Source organism: Lycorma delicatula, chromosome 7 (genome assembly GCF_047948215.1).
Source record: "Lycorma delicatula isolate Av1 chromosome 7, ASM4794821v1, whole genome shotgun sequence".
NCBI lineage: Eukaryota > Metazoa > Arthropoda > Insecta > Hemiptera > Fulgoridae > Lycorma > Lycorma delicatula.
The window spans coordinates 52,830,683-52,853,920 of NC_134461.1; the positions used below are offsets into that span (position 1 = coordinate 52,830,683).

Sequence of the window (23,238 nt, forward strand, 5' to 3'; positions counted from 1 at the left end):
CGGTTGTACATTTTTCTCATTACACCAAAATGTTTGTTTTGTTTAATACTTGGTAGGTGCATTCTCATCAGTGATGAGAATGTCTACGAGTATTAATGGTTGCTTATACCATCGTCTCAACACTACTTAATTTTAAAGTTATGATCAGCTGTTATATATTCTGTAATGGATAGAATAAACGACGAGATCGTTAAGCTGTTTAATTATGTACAGATCAGGTTTTGATTTTTAATATTTATGTATCACATGTAATGATAATGTGATCACATTATAGAGCTGTATAAAACATTTTTGCAATTGTACATGGTAGTCATCTAATTTAATGCATGTTCCTTAATTTGCATGAAGCTGCTACTTCATCTTACTAGATTGCATGAATGAAGTTTTTAACGACTTACACTGTCACGTTAATGTTGACATTTCTATGTTTATGTATATTAACTTATTAACATACTGTGGTATACTTCTTATTTACTTTTTCTATTGTACTTTTCTTTACTTCTTTTATTATTATAATAATATAGTGTTGTTCTTTTTTTAATCTTGATCTATCTATTTATTTAATTCAAGGTATAAAGACATATTGATGTATTACTTATATTTCTCCTAAATAAAGTTCTCTTAATTCTGATTGGATTAATAACATTAAGTATTATTCTTTAATCATTTTAAAAAAAATATTTTTCTTGTGTATTATTTTGTACTGACTGATATTTTACATTTATTGAAGCAAAATAATTCATTAACGAATGTCGAACGGTTTGAATAATGCACATGTGTCAATCACTTTTACTGAAATTATTAATTTACTTTAAACCATAATTGTGTTATATGAAATTTGTTAAAAAAATAACCAAATAATATTTTCTTTAGTGCTTATAGATATACTTTGAGAAGGGCAGTTAGTATCAGTGTGTACCATAGAACATAATGAAAAGTGCTCCCTCAACTTTGTGTATCTATGGTGATCATTTTTATGTAGTGTTCATTCAAAGTAGCTATTGTTTGGTGTTTTTGGCGATTTTTATGATGAATGACTCACACAAACAAAAAGTTGTAGTGAAATTTAATATTTTTCTTAGAAAAATTTTAATGAACACAAAATGTTTCAAAAGGCTTACCAAAAGGACTTCAAGCCACACGTACTGATATAAATGGTTCAAGTGTTTTAAAAGTGAAGTGATAAGTATTTACTGATACCTGTCCAGAATGTCTATCGATATCAGTGAATATCTCTCACATTATATCAATGAGTAATTTGGTGTTATCAAATTGATATTTAACAGTCCACAAGATAGCAGAAGAACTTGAAATTTTTATGGGTTTACATCATTAAATTCCAACTGAAAAATTAGGAATGCCATCGTGTTATTGCCAAGTTGTTTAAAAAAACTTTTAACAATAGAGCGAAAGAACTTTTGAATCATGCAAGTGATGAAACTTTCTTTCAGTGATAGTTAACTGGCATGGCAATGGAAATTGCCATGCCAATTATGCATAATTGCCATGCCAGTCTTCTTCAGGAGAAAGAGGCTTGAACTTTGGCATGATAACCTGTAGTTCCTTTACCATAACAATGTGCTGTACTCATTCAACTTATCTTCTGTTGACTTCCATTTTCAAAATGATTAAAAAGAAAGTGATTTGAGAGCATAGACTCCATTACAGCAAAATTTGCGAGAAAGCTTGGAAAGTTAATTGAAAAATAAAATTTTTCTACAGTTAAATGCCACATCTCCCTCTTGGCCAAACTGTATTTGATTAGGGTCTCCCTATTTCCGATATATGAAAAAATTTGATATCCAGAGGAATGATGTAGTAATTCAGTTAGTAAATTATATCAACATTGCTTGGCACAATTTTTTTTTTTTAATTTGTATGTATTTACTGTGATAATTTATAGTATCTTCAACATCTTATTCTATGAAAATAAAATATTAAAGAAATTAGATAATTACATTTGTATTTTTTTTCTATTTAACAACATTAATAATAATTTATTAACAATGCTTAATGATTACACTAATTTTTATTAAAATTATGTTAACTTTTTTATGTTGGAAAGAAATTCTGACAGAAAGTATGTAGAATTAGGTACATAGAAGTTTTGATATGAAAAATTTGAATAATCATAAAAAATTAAAAATTGGTAATCCAGTTTATAACGATTTTTATTTATTAGATAACTGTATTTTAAGCTCTCTTCTAAAACCTTAGTATGTGGATTGGATTGGTCTAACTCATAGACTCTCAGACAGCTGCCTAATAAAACAAACAGATCTCATTTAATATTTCATCAAAAAACTAGGTTTAAATTCTTTTTCATATTAGTTGCAAAATAAATTAAATATTGTTTTTTTTTAATAATTCATTTAATTAGTGATAATTATTGCCTTAAAAAAATTATTCTCTTATTTTTTTTTAATTTAACGAGATTGTTTTAACAATTATTATAAGATTTCAAGTACATTAATTTTATTTTATCTAAATTTTACTACGTTTGTTTAACTGTATCTGTATGGAACACTGAGGAAAGCATTTCTTTTTTGTTAATAAAGTGGAAGACTTGCAATCCATGGAAAATTGTTGAGATAATCAAGGGCTTATTTTATCTAAATGTAGACTAGGTGTTTGTATATGTATGCAGAATGTTATGGAATGTTAATGGGATCCATCGCAAGAGTTTTTAAGTACTGTTCATGGTAGACCTCATGAATAATTTTTACATTTATGCCCTTTCATTTAGTTTGAGTGTGTATTTTAATTGAGTTCAGGGTCTAATAATGTGATGTTTAGGTAGTTAATATATCTGTAAATTTATGTAATATTGTGGAATGAAGTGAAGATAATTATGCAAAAAATAGGGGGGGGGGGGAAATGGATAATAAAAAACTATAATAATAAATTAGATGGTTATAATAAAAAAGTTGATTGATATTAGTGTATCAATCAATAATATAATATCACTGGTTTAAAAAAAAAAAGAAGTTTTGTTGTTACGTGCATTCGATAAGGTATCTCTATTTTTTTTGTCGATTTCAAATCTGCAAACAAAAATTTAATGGAAAGCAAGATGTTTTAGTAACAGATTTAAAGAAAATTATTATTTTTAAAGGAATTATATAGCCTGAAGAATGATATTATCTGCTTTTCTTTTGTTTTCTCCTGGGCTGGACCCAGGAGTGTCTGGAGTGTTCCTTCCTATTTCTTGATAGAATTTATTTGTACTAGAAGGAATGAGTCATAGTAAACAGTATTAATGTTTTTCTATGATATAATAATAATCACGTTGATGACTCCTCCAAATTATTTCACTTTCAGCCATTTATAATACAGTTCATTTATAAATATCTTCAGACGTTTATATTCATTTATTAATAATATAAACATTGACTTACAATAAATCTTTACAAATATTTTGACCTAATAAAGAAAATAAATGATTTTAACAATTTCAATTTTTTATAAGGGACAATTAAAAAAAATAAATTACAAATTTTGAGCTTGTATTTGCATCCAGCATAAAAAAATATGTAAGAATAAGGTAAAATTATCTGTGTAAGAAAACTCTTATGGACCAATGTATTTGGTCTTTCGTGTTTAGAATCTAATAAAAAATTATGAATTAATCTTATGAAAAGTTAAGCTATTATCGTTTACATTTCAGTCATATTGAACGTCTTGAGTTTTAACATGAATTAACAGCAGCATGATATAACAGCAGCTGTTAGCTGCTGTTATATTTCCATACTCATCATTAGTGTTCTTACTGAAACAGAAGTACATGACATTAATTTTTTTATTATTAATTATAATAACATTAATATATGATTATACAGGCTCTCTTAATAATGAATTTTATGTTCAGATAATTTTTGTGTTTGTGAATAATCATATATTTTTTCATTAAGGTAAAATAGAGCATGTCTTTGATAATTTTATAAATTTGAATCCTATCTATTCAACAATATTAGAAGTTGTTGGAGTTTAACTTTATTTATTGTATGATATCACCTTCAGTTACATAAAATTCTTTTATATAGTTTTTATTCTATTCCTTAAACAAGTTTTGTGTACTTGTAACTATTTTAAGTAGCAAATATAAAAATATTATTGTACGTTTATTTATTTCAATGGAATTAGAATTGGTTTAGTTTTTCCATTTTTACTATCTATTGATATAATATTGTTGTCTTATTCAAATTTCAGAATAATGATGTTGCTTTTTTGATTTTGTTCCATAGTAAAGAAACACTACAGTTAAAAATATTATTTGACAACTGGTTTTTTGTAACTGCTATTTAGAATTTTCATTATTCACTAAGTTCTAGACTAATTTTTCTTTTTCTTTTAAAAACATTTTTAAAAAGTATGATTCCATTTGTGAGACGTTAAAATATAGTATCTCAGATATAATCAAAATGCCAGTCTCCGTGGCGCAAGTGATAACATCTTGGCCTTTCATCTGGAGGTCTCTGGTTCAAATCCCGGTCAGGCATGGCATTTTCATACACGCTACAAATCATTCATCTCATTCTCTGAATGGAGGTTCCAGAGGTTAAAAACAATTAATAAGAACATTCTGTTACATATGTTATGTTATATGTATGATTATTGTATAGTGTTTATATAAGTCTGAAAATATCACTTATATTAGTAATGATGTAATTACAAGGAAAATAACAGGAAGACATGGATGTCACAGTTAGTCAGACAGAATTTAAGAAAATATTTTCAATAGTAGATAATATCATAACTTTTCAGTATTTGATAAAAGATTGAATGATTATAAATGTCTGATAATATTTGTATTTATAGATTTTGAAAAAGTGTTTGATAGTTTTAAATCTGAAAGCATAATATCATTTATAAATAAATGATATATTAGGTATACATACTTTGTCTTTAAGATATAAATTGAGCCTGGTGGAAGTAATAGATAGTGATGATGGAGGTAATAAATATTTGGAAAGGTTTGAAACAGGAAGATGTACCTTATAATGAAAATGAAATAACTATAAATTGTTCAGACTCTAAGCAAATAACTATAAATGGAACAGTTATAGAAAAAATAAAAGATTTTATTCATCCAGGTCAAAGTATTGGGAGCAAAGTAAATGGAATGAAATTGAAAGAAGAATACATTTGAGTCTGATATCTTTTAACAGGCTGGATTACTTGTTTAAAGAAAAAATTGGTATGGAATCAAAGAGGAAACTATAGAGTGCTGTTGTATTACTGGTAATGCTAAATGCAGTCGAGACCTGGGTTTGGAATGAAAAAGTGATAAACAGAATGAGGACTACTGTAAGAAGTTGATTGGAATGACTAGGTAAGGTAGGAAAACAAAGGAATAGATTCAAAACACAACAGGAATAAATTATATCAGAAAAGAAATGATTGTAAGGAAGTGGGATTGGGCTGGTCATGTAGTAAGAATTACGAATGAAAAGTGGCCAAAAAAATTGATCGAATGATTCTCATAGGACTATTATGGGACTAGAGAATGTAGGGTACAATGAAGTGTAGATATGTGGATGAATGAATAAGTGAACAAATGTGACTTTTACAATTTACATGTTGATTTGTAGATAGGATTGATAATAGGAAGCACTAATTTCTAGACTAATTATTTGATGCCACTTGAAATTAGAAGGAAAGGTTAGCTTGTAAAGATTGCCTGAATAAAAGCAAATAATTAAAAATAAAACTTTTAGTGGATCCTGAGTAAAATGACAAAACATAACCTGATGCGGTGGTGTCTTATGGAAAAACGCCACATGTTTCTACAATAGCATCTGGGAGATTGATCTTGAAATTAAAAGGAAGTAAAGTAAGGATATAATGTCAGTGGTCATAACTATAATTTATTAAGTTTTAATTAATAAGTTTCGATAGATCATAAAGCGGAAGAAAGTATTGGTTGCAATATTTAAGTTTCTGAGTACTAAATTTGTTTAGTCTTTAAATTGCAGAACTGCCATTATAAACAATTTATTAATCCGGTTAATAGTTAAATTCTGAGAGAATTAGATAGAAGTAGTTGCGTAAAAATATTAATAAACTCTCTTATTAATATTATTTATTTTAATTTGTTAATCTTCAAAGCTGTATTTTTTGTATATTACACACAACATTTGTATTAAAAAATTAGGGTGAGATGCAGGATTAGTATTAATCCTTAGTGTCCCTGCTAAGATTTATGTATTTTTTTAAGTTACTACCGCTAGTCATCTCTATAAAAACAAACTTATGTTTTTTTTGTCATATTTTGTGTAGATTCCAAGTTATCAAATAGAAGGTTGATGTGTCTTGCATATCTTCGTAACTAGCAATTGAGATAACTAAATTTTTTGTTGAAAAAAATTATTTTTGCACTACAATTGAAGCAGAAAATTTAAAAAGCAAAAATTAGATATAGGATTGTTAATGTTTTCAACATTATGCTCATTAACTTTATTTATATGTACTTAATTATTTACGAAGGTTTTTAATAGTTTTTAACTTATTATATATGTATCAATGCTCTAGTTTTAGCTGACTTAATGTAATTAATTAAACCGTTGCATATGTTACTCCTTCGGTATGGTTTACTTGTTTGAATCACTATTTCAGGTGATTTACATTTATTGTAAAATTTCACATTAACTTTTATCATCTGATTATTTTGGTCTTGTTACAGGTTATGATATGTCACCATTCATTAGGAGATATGCTAAGTACCTTAATGAAAAAGCAATGTCATACAGAACTGTTGCTTTTGATTTCTGCAAAGTTAAAAGAGGGTAAGGAAACAATAACTTTGTATTACCTTATGCAGTTATTTTTCCACTAGTATAGCAACTTTATTATACTGAAAAGTAGAAAAACCAGTAAATTAAATTTGCTTGTCGCCTCTGATAATAATTGTAGATTATTAATTGTAAAGTATTTTTCTTTCTATATTGAAAATAAGAAAACATAAATAAAAGTTGGTTTTGTTAACAATACTGACAAGCTTGTTAATAACTACTTTCTATAATACTGTTTGACAAATTTAATCTCTTTGTATTCTAAATAACATTCATATACTTGTATGTGTATTAAAAATTAGGTTTTTAATCTATTCAAAAAAGTGAGTGGTTTTCAATTTTACCAATTCAGTATCTTTTATTATGTTCAAGCCCTTAATCTTCATCAAGTAGGCTGACCCTGTTTTACATTGTATAGGAAGCTCCTTTTGTGGTCCCATTGTAATTTTTTTCCTGATCTGTTTAGCAGAAGAGTTATCAAATAAAAAATTACATTTTCAGGTATTCAATTTTAATTTGTATTCTAGTTTTATTTTTATATTTTGAGTTTATTTTAATTATAATTAAAATAAAATTTTGTATTTTTATTTTATTTTGAAAAAAAATGTATATTTGCTTTTAATTTTTAGTTACATTTTAATTTTATCATTATTTAACTGGTTTATTTTAAAGAAGCTACTTCTGTTTTTCACTATATAAAACAATTAAGGATATTAATTTTTAAAAGAAAAAAATAATTAATTGATAATAAAAATTACAAATGGAAATATTTTTATAAGTTTACAGATAAACATGTTTGGATCTGTTGTTGAAAAAAGGAAAATATGTAGTAATTGGTAAGTTTAATAATGTTTTGTAAAAGAAGATGTAAGATTATTTTTTTAAAGTTAATTTCCATTAATCTTCAAATAATTTATCATTAAAAAATAGCTTGATTATCAAACATTAAATCATCAAGGTTGTTCTTTAATTCATATCTTAAAAAAGAAATCATAATCTTTAAAATATTGTAATCTCTAATTTATAATTGTCTATATCCATTATTCTGATCTATTTTAAACTTGATGTACACAGTTTGTTAATTTTATCTTTGTTATTATACCTTAAAAATTTATTTATATTGTTTTATCATGAGTTTTATTTGTCTGCTTTGCTTTTATATTTTTCTAACAATAGAAAATAAAACAAATTTAAAAGTAGTCATACATCTCAAAACTATTGTGGGATGTATTTTTCTTCTTATGTATTTTCTAACAGGGTTTTAGTCAAGGTGAGTATTTTACATTAACTGTATTAGAAAAAGTTAAAACAGATGATGTCATCCTACTATCTAAATTATTAGTTAGTGATACAAGGATGTTGCTTTCATAAGTATATCTTATCCTTATTGTGAAAAATCATCTGATAACCAATATCCATTAACATTACAAGACGATTTTAGGGCTAGTTTTCTGATTGGTCTGTATTAAAAATGCTTGGACAAAATCTGGACTGAATTTATGGAATTATATGGTTGTATGACCAGCTACTGAACTCTACGCAAAAACTTGTAATTTATCTGAACTAAAAGTAGCTGTTAGCCGGTGGTGAATATTTTTATTACATTAAAATATTTACTTTGTCAGCAGATTGATGTTTGGTCTCTTGGGGCCCATATTGCTGAAGACAGAACAGAAGTTTATATTTTAACTGCTACATGAGCAGTTCCCTGCCTGGATCATTTTTTGTTTCATCTTGATTTTGTGAATAATACCCTCTGCTCACTTCATAGACCAGACCTGGGATCCCACACTGTATGGGAGGTGACTGTAGGCCCAGGTTCTCCCAATTGGTTGGTCATTGGTGGAGTGATTCTGCCTGATAAAATTCTGCGTGATAAAAGTTGACTGGAACCAGGTGACTGTAATTAGGTAGGATTGGCCAAATTGGAAGCCAAAAAAAAATACATTGCTCTTGGCAAAAGCGCCAATTTAAGTGGAAATTTTTTCTTTGGAATTTTTTTGTAGAAATTAAGTGGATAGGATATTATCTAAGAAGAAAATGTCTCCTAATGGAGAATTTTAAAAGTACGGTGGAAGGAAAGAGAGGAAGAAGAATTTCAGATAATTGATGGTACCTGAATTGAAGGGAATTGTTAGCAAAAAAAATTGGCAAACAAACCATTGGTTTGGAAGCTAACTATGATTGAATCGCAGAATACTCATCAAGATTGTTATAAAACAGGTGGTTGCTGCTGTAATTGTATTTACAGTTATCATTTGATGTTATTTTCTATGGAAACATGATAGCTAAACTGTGCAATTTCAGAATGAGATCTTATTTTTCTGAATACGTTTAATGGTATAAAAAGTTATTATTTGTTGAAAAAGTGTTTGAAAGTTTTTTTTTATCATAATGGAAACTTCATTTACTGATTTGTGGTGTGTGGCTGTATAATTGCATACAAGACTGCTATAAAAAGAATCTCCAGTGTATTTTCTAAAAGTTACTTGATTTCATAAAGCTGCACCTTGTATAGCCTTATGGCCTTGTAATTTATCTATGCAGACTGACCAAGTACAGAATGAATGTGTGGTATGAATTAAGAATGAATCATCCTCAATTAGGTAAATTCCTTATTGAACTCCTCCTCGGTTTGATGTGTTTATCTGTTGTCTGATTACATTAAAATCAATATATCAATAAGATTGATCATTTCATTTTTTTATTAAATATTGGGTATATTAGAGAATAGAATGTTCATTGATTATTTTTTGTTTACCTAAATGTATTTATGGAACTTTTTCAGACTACTGTACTTGATGTAATTAAAGTCTTTAGAATGGTAAACCTGTAGATTATCATAACCAGCACAAAAGAAATAAAATAATGAATAGTACTTCTTTATGGGTAGTATGGAAGTCTGTCTTTTTGATTGATTGAATTGGACAGAATTATGTATTGCTGAGCTAAACATGAGGAGAGTTATATATTAAAAAATATACCTTAAAACAAACTGATCTTTAGAAGTAAGCAATTCTTATTAAAGTAATATTTGGTTGTGATTTAAGATTCACAATCATGAACATCATTAGGTTTTTACATATGTCTATTTGTTTCAAGTTATAAAAATTATAAGGAAGTATCTTTTTATTTATTGTATAAATATTTTGATAATGAGCAATAATACATGATATATTAGTTAGTTTTATTAATATCAACTTATAATTATTTTTAATGTAATTATAAAAAGTAATAAACTTTTCATTTGTTTTATGCAGGAAAGAAGATGGTGTTCTGCGCACAATGAATGCAGAAAAATTATTAAAAACATTACCAGCATTACAAGCACAGCTGGATGCTTTATTGGAATTTGACTGTACTCCGACTGATTTAAGCAATGGTGTTATAAATGTGGCTTTTATGTTACTTTTCCGTGACCTCATTCGTCTTTTTGCAGGCTATAATGACAGCATTATAAATCTCTTAGGTAAATTTTTATTGCTTAAGATATTTTCAAGCATTTGTATTTATAATTTTTTTTTTTTTATGAAATATCTTTCTCTTCCTTGAGAAAGTGCAATTTTTGAAAGTTAACATGGTTTGATTATTTATTTTTAGTGGTATTTAACTGTCTATATTATGAAAAGAATTTTGTTGAAATAAGTATAATTTGTAAAAGTATCTAAAAATAACTACTGCACTTGTATTAATTAATTAATTTTCTTTTAGTTAAATTTTGTATTTGAATATGTTTCATGTGTGATCCTTCAGGGTCCTGATTAAAATAAAGTTTCATATTTTAATGTTGTATAATTTATTTATCATATTGTATTTTGTTATTTACTTTTTGTTTTTGTAGAAAAATATTTTGACATGAACAAGAAACAGTGCAGAGAAGCATTAGATTTATATAAAAAATTTCTTATTCGCATGGACAGAGTAGGAGAATTTTTGAAAGTTGCAGAAAATGTTGGTATTGATAAAGGAGAAATACCTGATCTGACAAAGGTACTACTTCTATTTCATTAAAAATAAATTTTAATAATTTCTTATTAAAGTTTTTTTTCTTTATTACATATGATATTATTCTGTAATTGTAAAATTTTTATTCTTTGTTTTGAATGTAATCAATTATGAAGGCTATATCCATTAAGAAATAATGTTTAGAAATATTTTGTCTGCAATATTAGAGTAGATTACAATAAAAATTGCCATAGATATTTACATAAATATGTTGATCTTGTATTAAAAATTATCTTATTATATTTCACTTACAGGTGGAAGGTTTTTTTGTCAGATAACTGTTTGACGAAGTATTGTCTTTTGACATCATTATTTTGTTTAAACCAATGTTAATTACTGGTGATGATTTCTAAATAGTGAATATGTTATTTATACATGTTATGCCCAAAAACTCAGTGGTTTATTAACAAATTCTTTATTATTATTTTTTTGACTTGCTGCAACGTGCAGAAATCAGTTACCAAGATGTAATGCATAATTTATACTTCATTTAATTGAGGTTTCCTCTTTTCATGATTCTTTTAATTATTATTTTAGTAATAATAATGCCAGTGTATTAGGTATGTAATTTCTATTTTGCATATTCTGTTGTTCTTTTTATTTTCTATTTTAATTCTTATTTCTTAAATTTTTCTTTTATTAATAATATATATATATATGTGTGTGTGTATGTGTGTGTGTGTGTGTTAAATTATGTTAAATGTTGTAACTGTATTAATTATAGGTGATCTGACATGAGTTTTATATTTTCATAGTTTTCTGTTTTCAAGTTGCTACAATTAAAAGTTAAAATCTATATTAATATCCTTTTTTTGTTTTTCATTAGGCTCCTAGCAGTTTATTAGATGCTTTGGAACAACATTTGGCTGCTTTAGAAGGAAAGAAAGGATCTGCTGCAAATACTCCCACTCAGTCAGCTAGGTTTGTTGAATAAATTTTTAAATCATTAAAATATTTAAATTTTTAAATCTTTTACATTTTGTTTGCACATGTTTGTGATTAAGTTATATTCAAAAGATAAGCTTAAAATTGAGTATAGAACAAAAAAGAACATTTTGAAATAGAAAACCAGTTATTCAAGAGAAAACACAACTTTTATAACAAAATTGAACAGTAAGATAAGAATAGATCTGAACCATAAAATTATTAAATTAACACTTTAAAAATAAAAGTTGTATGGTATTCATATACTGATATTCAAATTTATCATATTTTTCTCAGTAAATATATGATTCTGCAAATTCATTTCAGTATAACTACTTCTTATCTTGACCCACCTTAAAACTCATTGTAATCCTATTTAAAGACCAGAATTCAGGCCACAGTCAGTGAATGAAAGTATCAAAAATTACATTGGCTCATTGTAGAAATTAATTTTATATCTTGATACATTTTTTAAAACTGTGAAACTAATCAAATTTTTTTAAGTTAATAATGACATCCTAATATTTTTTTTTTCAGTCATAGAACAGATGTTAAAAGTGGAGTAACAGCACTTAATTCAACAAGCTCTGCTTTTGGAACTGCAGCCCAGCAAGCAGAAGGAGTTGAAGAATCTCTTCGGCAACAGGCTCTTGCCGAAGAAGAGGCTGCTATCAATCATTACAAGGTATAATTGTTATATGAATATTTTCAACTACAGTTATTTATATGTATGCATTAGTTATTAGAAAAAAAATTGGTTTATACTTTATCACTGCTATTATCTGCTGTTGAATATGGAAAGTACAAGTGTGATGTACTTGTATAATAATGGATCAGAAGCCTATTTTTTTTCTTATCGAGGCATACATAGTCAGATGTGTTTGCCAGATGAAAAGTTTATATCAGACAAAGAGTAAGGAAAGGAATTTTTAACAATTTCCAATAGAAATGTTATTTGTGGATCATTTTTCAATAAAAAAAACTACTTATAAAATTATAGAGAAGTGAAAGTTCAGAGTGTGCTTGTTGATTGGTATGAAAAAATTGTGGTATGGGTAAGAGAGTATAAGCAATGATAACAGAAAGACATTGATGATTAATAAAGAAATAGCAAAAAAAAGAGAAAAGTAAAACTACAAAATTTCAATTTCTTGAAATTTTTAAGTTTAAATATTTGACAGAAAATGAAAATATTGGTGAAGAGATCGGAAGAATAATATATTGTTAAGGTTTAATTTACTTAGCATTTGGCACCGTTGGTATTAATACAATTGTATAAATTAAAGTTCCACTTACTAACAATTTAGAATTTAATTTATACAGGAATAATATATGAAAGAATTTTTATTAGCATTTAAGAGAACTAATGTTGAGTTTCTTACTTTACTCTAGTGCCAAACAAATGTTAAGAATTGTTACAAATGTACATATGTACAAAATTCCAATTCTGACATTTGTTACACATAGAGGCTTGGGTTGTAATAGGAGAGGAGGAAAGTAAAGTAAAAACTGTAATAATGAATTTCTTGGAATAAAAATAGGCAAGACAAGAAAGTTTTCTGTAGAATACACAGATAAGGAATCTGTTGCAGTAGGGAGAGAAACTGATATTATTTGGTTTGGACATGTTAAGAGAATGAGGGCAAAGAATAATGTTGAAAATGTTTAAAAGAAAAGAGATCAAGAGAAATACCAGAGAAGAGGTAGCTAAATAAGGTTGAAGAGGATGTTATGAGTAGGAATTTAGAGGTAAAAGGAATTTGTGGGGGGGGGGGGGAGTGATGGAAGTCTAGAACAAGAGAGATTGTAGTCTATGATGAAAATCACCTGACCCAGGATTCTAGATAAGGAATGAAGATGTAAATTCCTTTACTCTGTGCCAATTTTGATCATTATCTCTCTATTAACAAGTAAACTTGTTTAGGGTTGTTATGACACTGGGATCAAATAAAAGTAATTATAATTTTATTGTACTTTAAGTAATTATGGGTTATTTCATAATTTTCAGTATGTGTATTGTATGTTTTAAATTTTTCAGGCCAAGGTACAAAGCCCAACGAACAATGCAGCTCCTAGCACAAATCCGTTTCTTATTTCTTCCCCTACTCAGCCTATAGTTGATCTATTTGGTGCTCCTCCTGCACCTGCTGATACAAATCAGGTAATTTAAAACAAAACTCATTATTTAGACTATGAGTAAGTCAGTTGCAGTATAACATTATTGAAACAAAGTCTTCTCATATTATTTAGAGGCGGTTCTAATTATGATAGATAGAATGACATTGTTAATTTAGAAAATTGTTCTTGCATTTGAAAAAGTTTTTGGGAAAACTATAGAAGGCCAATATAGAGCTGGTAGCTTTGATGAAAGCAAACTTACAAATTCAAAAATTCAGACTAATAAAAAAAAATTATTTGAATTGTTTCATTAGCAGTTTATTTTCATAAATAATATATAATTATCCTGTATATATATATATATATATATATATATATATATATAGGTTACATTTAATAATAATATTTTTTGGAATAAAATTGTAATATTCATTGCCAGACAAAAATAGGATTTATTTTATGAATTCTGTTTAAAATCAGGAAAATTTCTACCAGTGAGAAACCTTTGGAAATCAATTGTCAAAATTTCATTATATTTGTGAATGAAACATGATGTAACATTTTCACATGGTGAAAATTTTCTTTTTTTCTTCATTTAAGAGTAGTTTGAAAGGGTTGAAAATTCTTTAGAAAGAGTTGTTTACACGAGTATGTAAACAACGTAAATAATTTTTTTTTTGTTTTCAGTCATTTGACTGGTTTGATGCAGCTCTCCCAAGATTCCTTATCTAGTGCTAGTCATTTCATTTCAGTATACCCCCTACATCCTACATCCCTAACAATTTGTTTTACATATTCCAAACGTTGCCTTCACAATTTTTTCCTTCTACCTGACCCTCTAATATTAAAGCGACTATTCCAGGATGCCTTTTCAATGCTATTTTTCCAATGTTTCTTTCTTCGTCGATTTGCCGCAACACCTCTTCATTTGTCACTTTATCCACCCATCTGATTTTTAACATTCTCCTTTAGCACTACATTTCAAAAGTTTCTAATCTTTTCTTCTCAGGTATCCTGATTGTCCAAGCTTCACTTCCATATAAAGCGACACTCCAAACATATACTTTCAAAAATTTTTTCCTGACATTTAAATTAATTTTTGATGTAAACAAATTATATTTCTGAGTGAAAGCTCATTTCACCTGTGTTATTCGGCATTTTATATCGCTCCTGCATCGTCCATCTTTAGTAATTCTACTTGGCAAATTATAAAATTCTTCTACCTCCATAATCTTTTCTCTTCCTGTTTTCATACTCAGTGGTTCATCTTCATTATTTCTACATTTCATTACTTTTTTTTTGTTCTTGCTTATTTTCATGCGGTAATTCTTGCGTAGGATTTCATTCATGCTGTTCATTGTTTCTTCTAAACCCTTTTTACTCTCAGGTAGAATTACTATATCATCAGCAAATCGTAGAATTTTTATCTTTTCACTTGTACTGTTACTCTGGATCTAAATTGTTCTTTAACATCATTAACTGCTAGTTCTATGTAAAGATTAAAAAGTAACGGGAATAGGGAACATCCTTGTCGTACTCCCTTTCTATTGTGGCTACTTTCTTAAGTTCTTCAATTATTACTGTTGCTGTTTGGGTCCTGTAAATGTTAGCAATCCTTCTTCTGTCACTGTATTTGAATCCTAATTTTTTTAAAATGCTGAACATTTTATTCCAGTCTATGTTATCAAATGCCTTTTCTAGGTCTATAAATGCCTAGAATGTTGATTTGTTTTTCTTTAATCTTCCTTCTACTATTAATCTGAGGCCTAAAATTGCTTCCCTTGTCCCTATACTTTTTCTGAAACCAAATTGGTCTTCTCCTAATACTTTTTTCACTCTAGTCTAAATTCTTTGTACAGAATTCTAGTTAAGATTTTTGATGCATGCCTAGTTAAGCTAATTGTTCTGTATTCTTCGCATTTATCTGTTCCTGCTTTCTTTGGTATCATGACACTATCAACACTCTTTTTGAAGTCTTGACAGAACTTCCCCTTTTTCATAAATAAACATTAGTTTGTATAATCATAAATAAATAACAAATAAAATAAACAAAACAATTAATAAACAACATAAATAATAACAAAGATAGAATTATTATCATTACTTTTCTTTAATCAGCCTTGTTTGGGCATAATTTAAGTTGCATCATATTGTTAAAATTAAAACACTGATAAAAGAAAAGAAATGATCTTTTTTTAATAGTTTAAATTATTAAAGCCTGTTTAGTATTTGGATATGAATTGTTGTTGATCTTTGATTTTTTATAAAAAAAATTTATTCAATATTGTTTTTTTCACTTGTAGCAAACAACCAAAGCATCAGATGATCTCCTACAACTGGGTAACCCGTTTGCTGACCCAGTATTTGGTGCTCCAGCTAATGCTGCTCCTGCTGCTGCTCCTGCTACTGCCAATGCATGGATGTCAAATGGTAAATTTTCTGTTAAATTTATACACTTTTTGTTTTTATCACGTTTTTGTTCATTAATTTTTGGGTCTGTTTCTTACTGATTGTATTATTAACCAAAAAACTATAAGTTCACAACTTTATTTTTTTTCTTTTATTCTTATAAACATTGTGATTGTATCCCACTACTTATTTTTTCAAAAAATAAAAAAGTGAGGAATTTCCTTTAAAATTATCTTTGTATTGATCATCAAATCTTCAGCTGTGTTGAACTTTTATGTAGATGTGAACTGTTTTTTTTTTATTTTATTTATATGCCACTTGTAAAATTGTTAAACAGTTCAAATAAATGAAAATAAGCAGCTAGTGATTAAAATAAAAAAGGTATTGAAAAAATCCTTTATCAATAAATAAAGCAAATAAAAGTCTGTAAATTACACCCAATTATGAGTTAGAATTATTTCCCATTAGAAAAATGTAAAAGTTAAATTAATTCAATTCAAAATATTTATATACCACATTAAAATAAAAAAAACTCAGTTTTTATATACTTAAAACATTTAAAAAATTTATTACTTTATGACCAGTAAGAAGGTAAACAAAAAAAAATCAGGCTACAAAGTAGTTGAGTTTTGAGACACTTATATTTCATAAGTTTTCACAGTGTGACATATTTCATAGTAGTGTTATTTTTGTTAACTTAAAAATTATACGTAAATAAAGCAACAAAAAAGAAAAAAAATTAGTGACCATGGACTAAAATTGAATTAAGCACTAAAGGAAGATATCTCACTGAAGTTGAATAAACCATTGAAAGAAAGGATTAAAAGAAAGAAAAAAAGGACATTACTTCAGTATATCTCTAAATTTTTCATCAAGTTAATTTTCTATAAGTTTGGTCACTTCTAAACTTTTGATTGTTTTGTTTAAGCTTGCCAATTACAAGTAATGCATTTCACAGAAAAAAATGCAAGAAGCAAGACATTAGGCAAATCTAAAATACATATTATACTTCACGTTCAAAAATATTTCAGACAGAATAGTAAACTTCTAAAAATTGAATAATATAGCACAAAAAATTATATAATGTATATTTATCTATATATAAACATGTGTAAGTGTGTGTGTGTTAATTGTAATAACCATGATTTCAGGTTTTATGACTATTGCAGTCAAAAATCACTCCCAAAAATGATAGTTTCAATATATTATCTGAACAGAAAACATCAAAATATGTAATTTCAATTGAAATATTTGGATATTAATAATTGCCAATCACAATTTTTTTTTAATATAAAAATATAATAAATGTTTTAATTACCATTACATAAAATAGATGGCAACGTAAAGATTTTGATATTTGTGGTTTTTATATATCTTTACTGGGTTTATTATTGTACAAGTTTGAATTGTCATAATCATTCCAGGTGGTAGGTACAAATGCATGTACATTTTTAAAGTGTGTTAGAATATTTAGTAGTACTATTTTCAAAGAGCAAAGATGTATTTTGGAGTATTGGCTAACCTAGTTGTATTTCATATATAATTTTATATATAAAGCAATTTCTGTTTCCAATGTTTTAATTTTATTAGTAAATTTTATTTAAATTGTTTAATACAAACTCATGTTAAAATTTTACTTTAAAAAAAAAAGTTGTACAGCTGTTAATGATGAAAATGAATAATTATAAAACTGTCAACACGCCTTCCACAAGGAAATAAACTTCGCTCTTTGAATGCTAATACTTACACTTTGCTACATGAATTTTTTTTATCAACATTTTATTGCATTTTATAAAAAGGTACTTCCAAACTAAAGAAAGATTGTACCTGTTAGCAAGAATTTGGATGTAGTTCCCATATTTTAGGATTGGCCAATAGTTGTTGCATATCTACTCAAAAGGCTTACAATACTAATAGGGTGGAATAGAAGGGAAGTGTTTCCTATCTTGTCTTCATGCATATGATAATTTCATTGTGATTAGTTATTGCTGTATTACATTTTTTACTGTTTTGGATTTCATTCTTGAAATTTCCTCATTTTATTACTATAAATGCTTTGTCTATTTGGTATTTCAGTATATCATTAATTAATCTGTTAGTTTTCATTTACAGGTTTCAATAACACTGCAGCTCCTGCTACAAATGCATTTGTAAGTGATACAGCATTTACGTCTGTATTTGGATCTAATGAGCCAGCTGCTAATACTGCACCTGGTAAGTTACATAACTTACTTTAATTTTTTCATACAATAAAATATAATTCATAATTTATTTGTATTTAATTTTTATTCTTTTATTTGCTTAAATAGATTTTCTGTAGAATAAAAATTTGTTATCATTAAGTGGTTTTCATTCTTGGTTGTAAGAACTGTTGAATTATAACTATCTTTGTTTTTCTTTCATTTGTTGTAATTTTGTATAAAACTGATTCTTACAAAGTTTGTATACTCTTTCATTGGTTTAAATTTTCTTATTTGATTTGGTACTTTATTTTTGTTAGCAATTGATGTAAATATTTTTTTTATTATTCTCTGTTATTATTTTGTATTTTATGATGATTAGAGTTTTAACATCAAGTGGGTTTATAATTTTCTTACAAGAAGATTTGTAAATATTAATAATTATTCTTTTTACTGCATGTGTTCTACTTTTTAAAAACTATTGATATATCTGTAACTTGTGCTTAAGAAATTATTTTTATTTTAATTTTAATGAAACAAGTTGATTTTTGTAAATGTCTTTTGTCAACAGTTCATGTTAATGTGTCAACATATTTAAATTTTTGTCTTGAAATTAATTGTATATTAATATCTAAACAGTAATAATTACTGTTTAATAACTGATAATAATAAAAAAAAGCTTTTTATCTTGGTTAATCTTTGTTGGGATTGAGTAAGTCTCTAGTATAGAGACTTAATCAAAATAAGATGACTTAACAAACAGTTTAACGCTTGGATATCATTTGACAACTGGCAGCTTGAATGATTTTAAGGTGTCAATTTTTTTTTTTTAAGCAGTTATGAATTAAGTTATTTGACTGGTTTGATGCTGTTCTTCATCTCTGTTTGTCTGAATTAAAATTTAATATTAACATTTTCATTATATTGTATTTCTTAATTCTGTGCACATTAAAATCTTTGAATTATACTTTCTGGTGTCTTCCTCTTGAGTTGTCCCTACCCAAAGATTCAACTGGGAAATCATTTTATTTCTGAAGTACTTTATACTGATGGAAGCAGTTAATATTAGATTTAAAAAAGAAGCAGAATGAATACAAATATCTGGTAATACCCATTGTGATAGTACCTCACAATTGCTGTCACCTCACAATTCAACAATGGCATCTGCTTCTCAAATGCAGGCTTCTGGATGAAAAATATGTTAGCAGTCAAAACTTGGCTTTGGCACAGTATCCTTATCAATTTTAAGGCTTTTTTTAGGATATATACTGTTGTCAGTATATCCCTCCACAGACAGTTGTCCATATCAGATATCGTTGCTCCCTGTTTATAACAAGTATTTGTATTGCTTCTTACTTGAAGCAAATCATATCATTATTGTTGTTTTCTCTGTTCACAACCTAGGGGTATGTCCTGTTGCTTGTGGCTTGGCTTCAGATCTGTAGACTAAGAAAAGTTGTTTATAAAACAATTACAATTTTTTACTATGCACATACCATTGCTTAGAGAAAGGTTACAGGATTTTTTTTTATTTTACTGGTTCTTCTTTGCATCATTATTTATCTCTGTATGTGTAATAAATAGTAAAAAAAAGAAATGAAACAGGAAAGAGTAAAATTCAGAAAAAATTAAGTTATAGACCTACAGAGTTGCAGAGAACTATAAAAATTGTTTATTCACTTATACAACATGGTATTTGACTTATAATATAATAATAATAATAATAATATTACTAGTATTAATTTTTGTCATGACCAATCGAAATAAGTTGGAAATTGTTTAAAATATTGACAGCAGTAATCAACATCCTTTGCTATATCACATAATATCAGTGAATGAATATCTACCCCTATACTCAGTGGGAATAAGTTCGCCAAATACTTGTAAATGTGAATACTCTGTGTGTATAAAAAATTTAAGCATTTTTATGTTATTTTTTTAAATTGTTGAATTTTGTTGTATTCAAAAACAGTAGTTCCCAGTTTATATACATTATTAATGTTTTTTTATTAAACAAAACTATCTTATTGAACAATTAAACAAAATTTCATTATGAGGAACTGTGTGTGTCTAAATCTATAAAAATAGTGCAGTGCATCATTACCTTTACTTTTTAATAATTACTTTTGCTGTTTTTTATTTACTTTAAAACTTAACCGAACTAAACTACTTTACCAATTCTTACTAATTTTGTATATATTTTCTTGTTGGATTTTCCAATGTACAAGTTACTTAATAGCAACTATTGTATAATTATATAGAAAATAGAACTATTTTATCAGTTTAAATCCAGATTAATCATATTCGATTAATATTATTCAATTCCTGTAATAATAAATATCATATTTGTTTTCTGTGGAGTATTTAAAAGAGTGTAATAACATTTTTGATTGAAATATTCATAAAAATATAAGTGGAGTTAATAACAAATTGAACACTAACTTAATATTATCTACTAAAGTAATGTCTAATTTTATAAGAAATAACCTATGAAAGTTATTATGGAATTGTATGATGTGAAGTTTAATGCATTCATTATTTTTATAAATCAAAGCTTTCACATACACTTAATGTATTTAGATATATAGTAAATATTTAGCACTACTTTATAGTTGTAGTTGTTTTACATTGAATGCAATTTTAATTTTTAATAAAATTAAAAATAATATTCTTCATCAATTTTATATCATTTTTAAGAGCAAAAATATCCTCATTATATCAGCAATGTCTGGGAACTGCTGGTATCTCTTAATGATTAATTGTTGTGCTGCTTTGTTATATTGTACTCAAGTGTTTGTGTGTTGTGTCTGTGCAAGCTGCTGGATCAGGAGTCCCCTCCTCTGCTCCTAATCCCTTCATGGCTGATTTTGGTCCTCCCTCAACTGCTCCTGAACCAGAGACAGCCCCGGATCAAGGTGGAGATCTGTTTGGGGGTACTCAGGGAGGGGCTGTTGATCTGTTTGAGTTAGGGGAGCAGGAGGCCGCTCAACAGCCAAAGACCGATAACACATCTCCTTTGAAAACAGCCACACCACCGCCTCCTAGACCTCCTCCTCCACGTACTGCTTCTCCTGGTATGGGTAAAAGTGCATTTGATGATCTTAATGACAGTATTCGAATGGCATTGGGTGGTTCATCTCCTTCGCGGCCTCCGCTACCCTCCCAACAGCAACAGCAAGCTTTACCACAACAACCTTCCACTCAACTACCACAACAGCAACAGCAACAACAGCCGTCACCCAATCCTTTGGCTGGTTTCGATCCAATGTCGGCCAGTCAACCTCCTTTAATGGCCTCTTTTGCATCTCCAGTCCCTCCTACCTCTGCTCCTTTGTATGGTTCTCCAGTTAAAACAGGGATGGCAAAGCCAGGTGACATATATATATTTATTAATGTAATTTGCTTTCTGTGTAATTAAAAATATTGTAGTCCTTGATTTAATTTCATTTAAATAGTTTTAATGTATATTTTGTTTTATAAATAGACATTTTTATTACATTTAAGAAATTTTATTTTATTTTTTTACAGTTCATTATGAGACTGGAACTTAATCATTATGTAAAGCTTTAAGTGCAATATAAGAGAAATAATCAGATGGTTAATGGTACTTGATTCACTTTTGAAAAAGTTGATTATATATTGAAATTAATAGTATATAACAGATTAGTTAGAACATTTATTTATGTTACAAATATATTGTGAACCAATTGTTGCACTACAGAGTCAGTCCAATTGATGAAGGAATGTGTGGGTCTTATAAGTTCATATTAACTTATGCTTATTATAGTGGGCTGAGCATAATCAGTATCTACAGATACAGTATTTATAGCTTAATGAAGAAGCCAGTAGGAGATAACTTCATACTTCACTTTCCCTAGCATATCTGGGATGGGAGTTTGGTTGTTTTTGTGAATGGCTATCTGATTTCCAGGGATGTCTTTGTCACACATAGGTTTAAAAGATTAATGGGTTACGATACTGCTTGCCATTTAGTACAACAGTCCATTATTTGATAAGATTCTTACTCACTAGATTTTTAAAATCCATACTAAAAAAAGTGTTAAAATTTTATTTAAAGCATGTACTTAAAAAATATTTTTTTGATTGTAATTACTGTAGAACATTTTCTTCATAAATTTGAGCAGTATGTACAACTTCAGTTTGAACGTTAGAAAAATATGAATAGCTTTACCAGTTACTTAAGTAAGTAAACTAAATGTAATAACCAGAAGATGATATGTTTTATAGAACATTATAACAATAAAATATTAATGAAATTAATAAAATTCTAAACATTAATGATCTGTACTCATCTAATTTACGACAGAAAAATTATAATGATAAAATCTCTACCTCTTATTTGGTTCTTTTTAAATGTAGTAAGTAAATTAAATGTAACAGAGTTAAAAATATTTTCTTGACCTACGATTTTCAGGTGTTGGTATAACTGGTGTGTGGCAGTATAATGCCATAAAAGTTGATTAGTTCTATTTTATATGGAGAGTAACATTCTCATTTATAGCAAGCATTCTTATTATAGCAATCAATTTGAAATTATTTCCTATATGGAATAATTAAAATATAATCTTGAGTGCTGTAGTATAGTTGCCTTCTCCTTGCTACTAATTTTGCAGTCACAGCCTTAAAAATAAGTCACTTATTGGTTTTTAATCAGTTTGTGCATGAATCAGCCATTGCATTAATATGTAATTGGTCATCTATATATTTTTCCATTTTGGTTAGATTAAATTATTCCTGTGCTTCTGCTTTAATTTTATATTTGAATGTATTGACGATGTTAATTTTCTTAA

General features: G+C 27.4%; 1 protein-coding gene across 11 annotated transcripts in view; it reads left to right on the plus strand.

Annotated features, from left to right (window-relative positions):
* lap (phosphatidylinositol-binding clathrin assembly protein lap) overlaps positions 1-23,238 on the plus strand; it is a 333,775-nt gene that overhangs the window by 258,852 nt on the left and 51,685 nt on the right. For 9 of the 11 annotated variants that reach the window (XM_075371951.1, XM_075371949.1, XM_075371943.1 and 6 more), the window contains 9 exons: positions 6,683-6,785; positions 7,571-7,627; positions 10,052-10,260; positions 10,633-10,781; positions 11,623-11,717; positions 12,258-12,405; positions 13,759-13,881; positions 16,142-16,268; positions 18,360-18,461. In XM_075371951.1, coding sequence (XP_075228066.1) covers positions 6,683-6,785; positions 7,571-7,627; positions 10,052-10,260; positions 10,633-10,781; positions 11,623-11,717; positions 12,258-12,405; positions 13,759-13,881; positions 16,142-16,268; positions 18,360-18,461 — 1,113 coding nt within the window. The remainder of the gene's footprint in view (positions 1-6,682; positions 6,786-7,570; positions 7,628-10,051; positions 10,261-10,632; positions 10,782-11,622; positions 11,718-12,257; positions 12,406-13,758; positions 13,882-16,141; positions 16,269-18,359; positions 18,462-23,238) is intronic. The other 2 variants (XM_075371947.1, XM_075371948.1) reach the window with 1 other exon arrangement.